Source organism: Diadema antillarum, unplaced genomic scaffold (genome assembly GCF_040938485.1).
Source record: "Diadema antillarum isolate AM-2024a unplaced genomic scaffold, OU_Dant_1.0 seq00000169_RagTag, whole genome shotgun sequence".
NCBI classification, from domain to species: Eukaryota; Metazoa; Echinodermata; class Echinoidea; order Diadematoida; family Diadematidae; genus Diadema; species Diadema antillarum.
The window spans coordinates 1,402,432-1,415,101 of NW_027271238.1; the positions used below are offsets into that span (position 1 = coordinate 1,402,432).

General features: G+C 40.2%; 1 protein-coding gene across 1 annotated transcript in view; it reads right to left on the reverse strand.

Moving 5' to 3' along the window:
* Positions 1-11,911, reverse strand: part of LOC139728203 (uncharacterized) — a 50,096-nt gene extending 38,185 nt beyond the window's left edge. Inside the window, exons 1-2 of the mRNA XM_071639164.1 lie at positions 11,755-11,911; positions 3,413-3,820 (exon numbers count right to left, since the gene is read on the reverse strand). Coding sequence (XP_071495265.1) covers positions 3,413-3,820; positions 11,755-11,773 — 427 coding nt within the window. The 5' untranslated portion in view covers positions 11,774-11,911. The remainder of the gene's footprint in view (positions 1-3,412; positions 3,821-11,754) is intronic.
* Between the last annotated feature and the right edge of the window lie 759 nt (positions 11,912-12,670).

Consider the following 12,670-nt stretch of genomic DNA (forward strand, 5'->3'; position numbering starts at 1 on the left):
CATGGGAAAGTAAGTTCTGAAATATTCTTACACACAGAGTCTCTGGAAAGATATTTTCTTTCCTGAATGTAGCAAAGGGTTGGTGCTTACCCTGAGCCAAGTGGTATGAATATCTACTCATTGGTACAGTAGCAGGATAGGGAAAACCAGTGTGACTGATGGGACACAAAAACGTGACTTATGGGACGCTATCAACTACCACATTTTGAGATTGACAGAATAATATTTTTTCATGCCAGAACAAGTTCTAGAACATAATAAAACCAATCTATGACCAAAGAACATTCAGAAAATAAGCCATCTGAGAATTACACAAGCTGTATTATGGTCATAATAGTGTATCAGAAATGATACATAAATTCTGCAAAAATTGGCAATTTTCATGAAAAATGAAGGTTTTTCAGACATAACTCCACTCCACGTTCACCGATGTTCACAAATGAGGTATCAAAATATCCGTTGTGAAAGGCTGCTTTGAGTAAACAATACCAGATCATCTAACTAAGCTTCATTACTCATCTATACTCAATAGTTTGATTTTCATAAAATGCAACCTTTCGGTGGAATTGACCACTGACACAGATCTGTGAAGGACCTTGATTGGTACTCAGTTGGCAAGGGTGTGAGAAAGGGGATAATGGGTAGTACCACACAGAGATATAGAGATGGCAGAATTTGCTTTGCTTTCTAGAATATTTTCAACTGGTATTTGACTGTCACTTGTTCAATCACACCAGATTCAACATGATTAACCTCTCGCTACATGTATGCTACAAAAATCCACTGAAATACGTCAATATCATCTATCATTTTACTTACAATGTATCAGGCGACATTTAGTCCTCTATCAAAGCCATTTCATACAGTAGAACATTTTAACAGCTGATTTTTCCCGCTCTTCCCAAAATCAAAGTGAGCTCACAATTTAAGTTGGAATCTTATGCATGAATTACATACATTTAACAAAATGAAGGAAAAATGTAACTTTCAACACTGGCATTAGGCACCAGAAACAATGGCAGTGATGTTTTATGAACAAAACATGAGTACAACATTTTGTCTTTAAAGGACAAGTTCACCTTCATAAACATAAGGATTGAGAAAATGTAGCAATATTAGTAGAACACATCATTGAAAGTTTGAGGAAAATCGGTCAATCCGTTCAAAAGTTATGAATTTTTGAAGTTTTTGTGCAGTAACCGCTGGATGAGAAGACTACTGCAGTGCACGATGTCACATACGTACAACAATATAAGGAAAATAAAAAGAGAATTTCACAAAATTTCATCTTTTGAAAAAAGTACACATTCCCTTGACTTGTTACCGACATATGTCATGGGTAATATTATTCCCCCTACCTTTAGAAAGAGGCAAGTCAAATGCTCTTTTATTATGCGAAAAAAATGAAAATATGTTGAATTTTCTTTACATTTTCTTTCTACTGTTGTACTCATATGACATCACAAGCTGTAGTAGTCTCCTCGTCCAGCAGTTCCAACACAAAAAATTTTAAAATTCATAACTTTTGCATCGATTGTCCAATTTTCCTCAAACTTTCACTGATGTGTTCTACTAATATTGCTGCATTTTCTCAATCCTTATGTTTATGAAGGTGAACTTGTCCTTTAAGGAGGCTACTTTGCTTTGCAAAACTCATGGAGCACAATATGTCTTTGATTTCTCTCTGAAATCTTTCAGGGCAGGTACTTTTTGATGTTAATATGTGCACACATTTAGGATATCCTCTGGACATTATTATGTTAGATGTATTTAAACATTTTGACAGTTTGACTTGTTTCCAAAACGAACTATTTTAAACACTGATCATTGGAATAGATCTGAGTTCCTTTGTGCATTCCGAAAGACATGCTAATGATACATTGCATATATCTTTAGATAGTAAGACAAATCTGCTAAGAAAAATAGCAAGCATGACAAAGTTGGAGATTGATGTGAGTTGTGGCAAGAGTTGTACATTATTTCAAACTTGACAAAAGTGCGGTTAGAGTATTAAAGTAATTCAATCAAAGATACCTGGGCATAGAACACACTGTGCTTTGCCCTCTATTCATGGCAGGTTACCCACTGCCAACAAAGGCAGAACCCTCCGAAGTGGCAAAGAAACAACCATTTAAGCCATGTCTCATAATAGCTCGCATTGAAATCGATCAATACCCTTTTGGGTCTTCCTACTGTGATCAAGCATGCCCTCATTTGCATAAGTACACTGTTACAGCAAATATAAGGCCAAACACATCCCTTCACTCAGCTCGCGATGGCTGGCAGCACTCAATATTGCTTTCAAAACATGTGCTTAGTACCAGGATTACTCGACTACTGCGCAGGTGAGAAAAACCCACCTTCAGTGTTTGTAGTGTACAATGAGTACACTTAACACTCCCGGATCCTGCAAATCTCAAGGTGTACATAGTACACTCTACCATGCAACTGTACACTGAAAGTGGTGACAATCACACTTTGGAAAGATTGCAATGAATTAACAATGTTCACATTGTGTCAGTTAGAACTGAGAGAAATGTTCTTAAAGTGATATACATACAAATATCATATGTACTTTGTAGTATACATTGGCCAGAATCTTACAAATCATACCATTATTACACATGTACACATGTACTAAGACTGGTTATGAGGAATTATTAATTTAACTAAAGTTGAGAATATTGAACACACCATCAGCTGTCAAATACTGTAAGTAATGAGATTCTCCTTTTTTTCCCCCCTCTATCCCTCTATAATGTATTCATATTTGTCCAGTCCTTGCTCCAGTGAACATTTAGCTATCAGATGTACCATTCTCAAGGCATCTGGTCAGGCTAGAATGCACATAATTCTCTTTGCGTCCGAGTACGGACAGCCTCCAAGTTTTGCTATGGCCTATTACAGAGCTACATTGTATTATGTTTTGCTGGGTTTACCCTTTTTAGCAGGGCCTTTCAGGTTTCTCATGAGCACTATGACTGATATGGCAATTTATTTGACAGTTTGGAAATCTGACACGGCATTCATAGCAATCATTGCCTGTCACGTTTGCTCACCCGTTTTCACCACAGTGGCTTGAAACAGGACTGCAGTGGCCACTGGAAACATGGTGTAAACGTGATATGTGATGTTTTATTTATTCATTTTGTTATGCTGCATCTTCCCCCCCCCCTTATTATGTGATTCTGTAATTCACTTGAGTTTTTTATTCTTTGCTGTAAATGCCATTTATTTTTTACCAATAGATACTAAATCTAAAACAAAACCCCCACATATGGTGTAAATGTAGTATTAGTAGTACTTCTTGTCAAGAAAGAAACTATGCTCATTTGTGTAGGTATTGGTAATAAAGTCTATTTTACTACATCATGTATGTCATGCACAATGTGCATGTGTCTGATTCTCCTACCTTTCTCAATCAGCTGTTCCACCAGCTCCTTGTCACCTTCCTTGATAGCCTGTAGAATGAGGGGCATCACTGGGAGTTCTTTCCCATCCAGCGGTAGGCTTCCCCGCAGCACCTTGGCAGGGTCTGAGTTCACCCACTTCCAGTGGAAACGGTCCGGATCGTCCTGGTAGAGGGAGGACGGACCGCAACCCCTAGGCAGCGACTGGGCCAACTTGTCGCCACCTCCCCCACCCCCTCCGGCTCCATGCTGGCTACTGCTCCGCTCCTTTTCCTGTAGCCAGACAGTCTTGAAGTACTTCTTCATGTGCAGGAGAGCCAGATTGAGGCTGTCGCGCAGCTCTGCACATTCTGGGTCTTCAGGTAGCTTCAGCAGAAACTCTTTGATAAAAGACACTGCCTTCTTGAAATCTAAAATGAAATAGAGATTAGACAGTAATTTGGGGTTTTTTTGTGAACATCGTGTAATATATGTGTATGTGTGTGTGTATGTGTGTGTGTGTGTGTGTGTGTGTGTGTGTGTTTGTGTGTGTGTGCCTGGCATTTAATCCAGGTCACATTCTCCCCTGATCGAATGCTCACTGGGAGCATCTGTGCATCTGTACAGGTATGTTTAAATGGAATGCTAAATTACAGCAAGCTGATTTTAAAAAGATATATTTATATATAAAAAATGTATACAGTGTACATGTAATACATTGTGATACAAAGAAATTTGTGTTCTTTATCATGGTAGCGTGCCAGTACTGTGCAGCCAGACAACTTTACATACATATACGTACTTCAGGAAGACATGTCAGAAAAAGAAGAGCTTTTCTCACCGAAAAGTGTGCGAGAAAAACAAAATCACATTGGTATCACATACATTTTTAGCAAACTACACAACCCAAAATATTGTACTGTGACATACAACTTTAAAGGGATAGTATAGTATTGGTTGAGGTGAAGATTCAGCTTTTAACTTTTCGTGAGATACTTAGAATTCACTTATATATTGCAGAATTCAAATTCGATAAAAATTGATGAAACTTTGATGAATTTGATGAAAATCTGTGAAGAAAAGGCTGAGATATCCAGCAACCCTCATAAAGGTGGTTCACACCTTTTATTACATGTAGGATCACTTTGTTTCTGATACAATGTATTTCAGTCATTTCAAAATCAATTTTCATGAAATTAACTATATATCACTCTTCTCATTATCTCCAAAATTCATCATAAAAAAATGTTGACAACTGGTCACAGAGCCCCATCTCAACTGAAACTGTACCATCCCTTCAAAGGAAACAGAAGTCCAAGTATAAAATAATGTGAATTGACTGAAAGCAGCAATATTATAACTGGATATTAGGTGTAAACTACTGTACTACAATTATATTGAGTGCACTTCATGATGTTATTATGGACAATGGTACCGGTACCTAGAGAAAGTAGAAAGAAAATCATCACTTCACATTTCCACTTTTTTTACACATATTCACTTTTCCTGCATTTCAAATGAAATAGGGCTCACTTGACTTGCCTCTTTCAGAAAGCAGGAGGGGGGGGGGGGGATAATTTATCCACTAACACATGTCAGTAAGAAGTCAATTGAATGGGAGCTTGCTATGAAAAATGAAATTTTGTACAATTCGCCTTATATTTTCTTTTGTTGTCCACAATGATACCATGAACTGCAATCTTCTTGTCCAGCAATGGTGGCACCAAAATTTCAAAAATCCATAATTTTTCAATCATGGCTTTTTAATTGGTTGGACTATCCAATTTTCCTCTTTAACTTCCACTTGATATGTTCTACTCATATTGCCGGTTTCACTCAATCTACATTAATTCCTATCTGAGCTTCAGTTGCCTTGAACAAAAGTACTTATGAGAACGCTTGCATACTTCAAGCCCTCACTTGATGCACTTTAAAAAGCAAAACATGCTTGTACTATGCAGTTTACACAAAGGCTCAGAATTCATCTAAAATACTATGGTCATAGTTGGAGTTTGCTTACGTGACAAACTGAAATGGTCTACCAAGAAACCTGTCTGGCTGTTGGTCAATTCCATTGTGACTTATGGGACAAAGTGACAATTTTCGGCAATTTCAAACCAGTATTTTGAGAAAATAGTTGCATCAAATGCATTTTTCTCAGTTCATGGTTAGATCCATCATATCACAGTTTATGAAAACACCATACTTAGTTTGAAAAGTATCATTGCATTACGTACAGCAACGAAAAATTGCTGTTGTGACTTATGGGACATCTGAGGACCACCGTTTTTCACATGGGAAAGTAAGTTCTGAAATATTCTTACACACAGAGTCTCTGGAAAGATATTTTCTTTCCTGAATGCAGCAAAGGGTTGGTGCTTACCCTGAGCCAAGTGGTATGAATATCTACTCATTGGTACAGTAGCAGGATAGGGAAAACCAGCGTGACTGATGGGACACAAAAACGTGACTTATGGGACGCTATCAACTACCACATTTTGAAATTGAGAGAATGATGTTTACTGATGCCAAAACAAGTTTTAGAACATCATAAAACCAATCTATGACCAAAGAACATTCAGAAAATAAGCCATCTGAGAATTACACAAGCTGTATTATGGTCATAATAGTGTATCAGAAATGATACATAAATTCTGCAAAAATTGGCAATTTTCATGAAAAATGAAGGTTTTTCGGACATAACTCCACTCCACGTTCACTGATGTTCACAAATGAGGTATCAAAATATCTGTTGTGAACGGCTGCTTTGAGTAAACAATACCAGATCATCTAATTAAGCTTCATTAATCATCTATACTCAATAGTTTGATTTTCATAAAATGCAACCTTTCCGTGGAATTGACCTGTTGCAATTTGCCAGGATAGTGAGCTGTTTATTGAGTATTTTGAAATCTAAAGTGTAACGTAATCTAAATTGTATGACTTTTATTACCCACCCTCCCCATCATCATTGCACTATCTAGTGCAGAGGTAGAACAATGTGATGATCGATTGTGGCCAAACATTACAGAAAGGGTTGTCATAGATCAGGAGTTTGAGCATATCGCTCAACATGCTATGCAATATCCTTAAGAATTGGCAACATGCTCAGAATAAAATGTGTTCAAAAATGTATTCGCAACATGAAGTTGCAAAATATTGCGTGCTACATGATTGTGATGTGCACTTTGCGCATAGATTTTTGCAATATTGTCACATTCAGGGCTTGCAACATGCTCAAATTTCAAATTGTGGACCACCCTGCAGTATTTTCCAACAAGCTGCATGCAATGCACTCTCCCGCAGAAGATGTAAATATGGATACTGTATAGCCCATTTTGAAAATTAAGACATTACATAGCAATTATGATCAGACAAGCTCTGAGATTGCAATACCATTGCCTTAATACCTTTTTTGACTGATATTTCACATTTTCATCATTCTTTTTTCATCTTATATGCATATTGTACATGTTAAAGGTTTGGCCTACTATATCCTTCTGCAAACTTAGCAGATTTTGCATGGTTGAAGGGTATTTCCTCCCAACATCATGTAGGCCTATAATGTATGAAATCTTAATGCTACATGTAGTTTCTAGGGCCTACACCTCTAATGTATTTTGAAATAAGAAAAAACTATTAAACTCATGGATCTCACTCCGGAATACGTTTCCCTTTTGGGTACGAAAAATTTCACTCTCAAATCTATAATATTGTTCCCTCTCCATCATAAAGAAGTTTTCAGTTTTAATAGTTTTCTGAGGGAAGGTCTGAATTAAAGTACCTGTACTACAGGTTGTACCTCTACAATATACTAGCTTTAAGTGTATCTGCACCCTGAAATTTATTTTTGAGAGGTGTGAGAGCATGTCTTAAGGACCCTAGAGAACATTACATCTCACCCCAAAAAATGCCCAAAATCATTAAATATTAATTTTAATAAAGCAGCACGCACTAGTGCGCACTGCATTAGTTACCAAAGATGAAAATAGTTTCCGCGCATCGACCTTTTGTGTGTGCATGTTTTCTTTGTTTGCCTCCGTCTGCACACAGTATATTGAATACCGGTACCATCTATTGGTATCGCCTCGGTGGACACACATACACGTACGTGTGTCTTTCCAATGCCCGGATAGATCTAGCGCAACATGACTATGTACATGTACCGAACTAGCTACTAACATTAGACAGCATCGTAGCAGCGGGGCCCCTCCCGCAAGGAGCTTAGCGTTTGGCGATCACGGCTCAATCGACTCTTGATTTACGTTAAAGATGCCTGTTATCTGCGTTGCACCACTTTGCCCGAACACCGGCTTGTAAACCCGAATGTAAGGTTGAGTGAAGAACAAGCCAGCTGACTTTCGACAGCCATTCCGCCTTCACACATCGTCGACATTGGACCGTACAGAACATCATCATCAGAACACCAGAATCAGGCTGAATTTACATGCTAGCAATTCCCTCAGTTTCCATCAAGCCCGTTTGTCTGATCTTGTGAGTAGACTCAACAGTAAGTTACTGAGGTAGGCAGCCGTAACCAAAGATCGTACGATCTTTGCCGTAACTCATGATGAAGTGAAATTGGCACTGTCACTAAAAAGAGATGGTCACTAGAATGGTTCCCTAGTCAGAAACACTAACTGTCACTAACCTGTGATGTGAAGATCTAACATTAGGTCTAACGTTAACTCTAAGATGTATACTCTGTTGTGTGGTCTAGAGGTCTAGTAGTAGATCTAGTACCTGGTACTTTTACGTAACAGGGTTAGTCCTAGGTACTAGACCTATCAATGATTAGATCTGGGTGTCTAACTTTAGACCCCTATAACGTTAGCTCGACCAGACGCTGTGCAACAGGCATATGAGAACTACGATATTATGTTTTCTTTTTGACTTTTAAGAAATGTGACCTTTACGAGGTTCGGGATATTCCCTACAGATGTATGTGACAGAGAAAAGATTTCATGCATTTTCACAATTTCCACTGTAATGTCGGGCATGGCATGGGAGCGTTTTGCATACCATTGCAATGCATAGACGTTATATTACCAGTATGGAAAATTTCAAAGAGGAATACTTTGCTCCAGATACCATTGCCAACATATTGTGTCACTGCCGTATCTTTAGTAGGGTGTCTGAAGCATTTTTGCAACTTTTGAAATTCTATAAAAGGTGGATTATAAACTATTTCATATGAAAGAAAAATATGTCATTAGCATATATTTCAAATTTCATGGCAAAATAATTATTCTATCTCGAGAAATTCAACTTTCAAATCACTGCAATATTACAACTTTTTTTTTGACGAGCACGCACGAAAATGTGTCCAAATCATGTTTGCAAACAAGGCCGGTGAGTAGCATTCGCGTGCAGATCGCCAGCGACCGGTTAATGAGCGTACAGCGGATTGCTAAAACGCGTAACCAGCGCAGAAGCCACTCCCCCTCGTGTCGTCATAATACATGTTGTGCGTACGTATACAGCGCTCAGCGTTGTGAATGAATACGTAGCGCATGCATTCCGGCCCAGCCAACATCGGCGGACGAGCTAGCGAGCGTGCATTTGAGTGTATTATTGTACTACCTACACACTGTACACACACGCTATATGCGCTACATATACACTACGTACGTGTGTACACACGTACACACAGCTAGCTGGCTACTGAATGCGACGACTACATAACACATCAATGTCGAGATCTATGGCAGTTCATGTGAAAATGTTATATGGCTATTTAGCTATGAATGCCACTTTACCACCATTCGTGGCTGAAGAGTATAGCTTCCAAAATCGTTGCTTGCCCTTTTTGTCGATGGGAAGTTCAGTCGTAAAAATCGGTATTTGTACCTACCTTCCACCGCGGTACCGCTTCACAATTAACTTGCCTGATATGGTGCGTTGTGTAGCCTAGGCCTATCTGTTGTGCTGCATAAGATCGCGAGAAAGACTGTAACTCGTGCATCGTTAGTGCACTTTTCTATTGAAGTATTTAAAAAAATAAATATGACTCTACATGGTCATTCGTTTGGATTGCTAACTCATACATTGTAGGCCTGTTATGATCATTATCAATCCAGTAATAGTACAATGTCATGTACTTTGACTACCTTGAAACTGATGCGCCAGGTGGTTTACGAGCGTGTTACATGCACATACTAGTATTGTGAATGCTGGGCAATCGTAAACCCCATAGAACTCAGTGCTGTAGAACTATCGCAAGCGAAGCGACGTGACAGCTAGCAATAGCTAGCTAGCTCAGTCTGTTTTCAGTGGCACGGGTGTGCGCGCGCGCACGTACTCGTGTAGACACACACACAGCGTAGCGATCTAGCGAACTACATTGTATGTAGCTACGTAGCTACCTTGCGACGGTAGACACACTGCTGACCTACACGTGTAGGTCCGTGAGATACACACACACACACACACACACACAGCGCGCGAGCTAGCTGCATGCGCGCCATGTGGCGGCGAATGCGTGTAGATTTACATATGTATGAGCGTATTTGCTCGGACGTTACTATGGTTGTTGCATACGAAGCCACGCCTAACACGTTCGCTGAGATCAAAAAGTTATTGCAAGGGGTATCTTCTAGGCAATATCCCCGGTCCAAGACGTGGAGCTAGCGAAAAACCGACCTCACCATCGGATTCAGCACATCCTAAACTACTCGCATGCCACACGCTGGTACAAGTAGCGAAGCAGACGCCGAGATATCCAGATAGGTGTGATTCTAACGACATTTACACCAATTTCTCGTCGGAGTCATGTACCAGCGCCTTGATAGATTATGGAGCAAAACTTCCTCTTTCATATGATACCAAATTTGTTAGGATTCGATAGCGGCATGGACCGGGGATTTTGCAATAAATGCGATTTTTTAGCACAAAACGCGGGGTCAAAACAGCGTAGGCGCGCGACTCCATTGTGTTCTGTGGGGCTTGCGTGTTGTAAGATAGGGGCGCGTTTTGTCCGAAGGTTGGCAGTGCGCGATCAGACACCCTATCTTTAGGCATGAAAGACACTGCACTGTGTCTGTGATACACCATCTTACAATATCAGTTCGGGAAACCCACTCACAAGGGGGGCCCCTCCTTATAAGTAACCCGTCCCCCTTATAAGTAACCCCGTCCCCCTTATAAGTAACCCCCGGGGCACCCCTTATAAGGAGTCTCCACGCTTTTTTGCAATGCAACGCGAAAATGAAAGGACTGCGGCAATTCGCTTGATTATGTCCATAAAGCTTCACAAGTTTCCTAGTTACTCACGAAATTTGAGCAAAATCGGTTTGAGGCATCATATCTAAAATCATGGATTTAATGCGATGTCAAACGACCCATGCGAATGCTGAAATGCGAGCGATTACTGGCGTGAGTGTCGCCAGGCGCGGCGGCGCGGCAAATGCTTGAGTGCAGACGTGGCGACTGTGTACATGTACTCAGTCGCCACGTCTGCACTCAAGCATTGCCGCCCCGCCGCGCCTGGCGACACTCGCGCCAGTAATCGCTCGCATTTCAGCATTCGCATGGGTCGTTTGACATCGCATTTAAATCCATGATTTTAGATATGATGCCTCAAACCGATTTTGCTCAAATTTTGTGAGTAACTAGGAAACTTGTGAAGCTTTATGGACATAATCAAGCGAATTTCCGCAGTCCTTTCATTTTCGCGTTGCATTGCAAAAAAGCGTGGAGACTCCTTATAAGGGGTGCCCCGGGGGTTACTTATAAGGGGGACGGGGTTACTTATAAGGGGGACGGGTTACTTATAAGGAGGGGCCCCCCTTGTGAGTGGGTTTCCCGAACTGATATTGCTGACACACCACACAGTGAATGAAGAGAGTCATTATATGTATTAAATGCAAACCAGAGAATAGATGCAGATGCCTACTCACGGTTACTGCACTACCCGTACTAGTAGATCCTACTAGAACTATGCATAAAATGAAACATGGCTGTGGACTCATTAACCCCAGTGAGCCCAGTGCGCTCCATCATACACAGTTTACTTTTTTAGTGGAACGCTTTGCGTTCCAGCTGGTCACAGATATGGACTCATGAAACTCAAAACAGCCTCTTATCCATCAATGAATACAAACATGTATGCATATTTTCTCACTCCATCAAATGGAAAAAAAAATCAACTCAAAAGATCTTATTAGTCTAAATAAACGGTTAATCAGTGTGCTAACAGTTACAGTTTACACACTGTACTGTACACTGTGTCACTGCACTACAGATCAGAGCAGTATAAACCCCATACACACAAGGCCGTAGACGCGTAGTGCAGTTGTCGACAGCACAGCAGGGAAATTCGATTTAGTAGCATGTTGGTATTTCGATATTTCGAAATGCTGCTCACCTTTGCCTTTGATAGTCATGATGTCACCTAGCTCATTCCATGATCGGCAAGCAGCGTAATGGATTTATTCCACGGCACTTCTTCAATTTTGTAAGCATTTCAAAAACGGGCAAAAACAAGATGATACTAGCCATATTCCGCATGAAGGTGATCCATCGTCAAGAAGTAGCGTCCCGTTGTGCGGCGCCGTTGCTTGATGGCTAGCTAGCTAGCTGATGATACCGTGTGTGAGCGGATTGCGGAAATGCGCCAGCGCTTGGAGCTGTACTAGTAAATGGATGGAACAAAAACACATCGAATGGTGGCGCAAAACCTGAAATTAATTTCGGACTTTTGGACAATAAACCAATCAAAACCAACGATCTAGGACCGTACAGTGAAGAAAATGATTTTAATAGCTCCAAGACAATTCTTAAAGTAATAATATAGAGCCCCGGGATTGTAAATGATTATAAATGGCGGTCTTCTGCCTCTGCAGTGATAAAGGATCTCATAAACTCCACACAAACTCATATAAGTCTATCAACTAGGGTACTGATTTAATAACATTTCGGTAACATTGATCTAAAAGTTTGAGCCCAACTCAAGCGCTGAGAGACATACATGCAACCCGAAGCTACCATCCTAAAACTATTCTACTAGTAGTACACGGCTCTTCAATTGCACTTGCCAACTCTTTTTGTTTTTCACAGAACCATCGTGCACAGAACAGTGAAGGATTGTAAAGAGCTGCCAAGTACAGATCTAAAGATGCGCTCCAGCGTCATCTCCGTTGTAATAAATTTGCTGTACAATCACATCACATAATACACTGCTAAGTGATCTCTGTTCATCGCCGAATAAGAGTTGTTGGGGTTTTTTTTAATCATAGGCCTAAATCATATTCATCATCCAGATCCAGATCCAGAGCCAGATC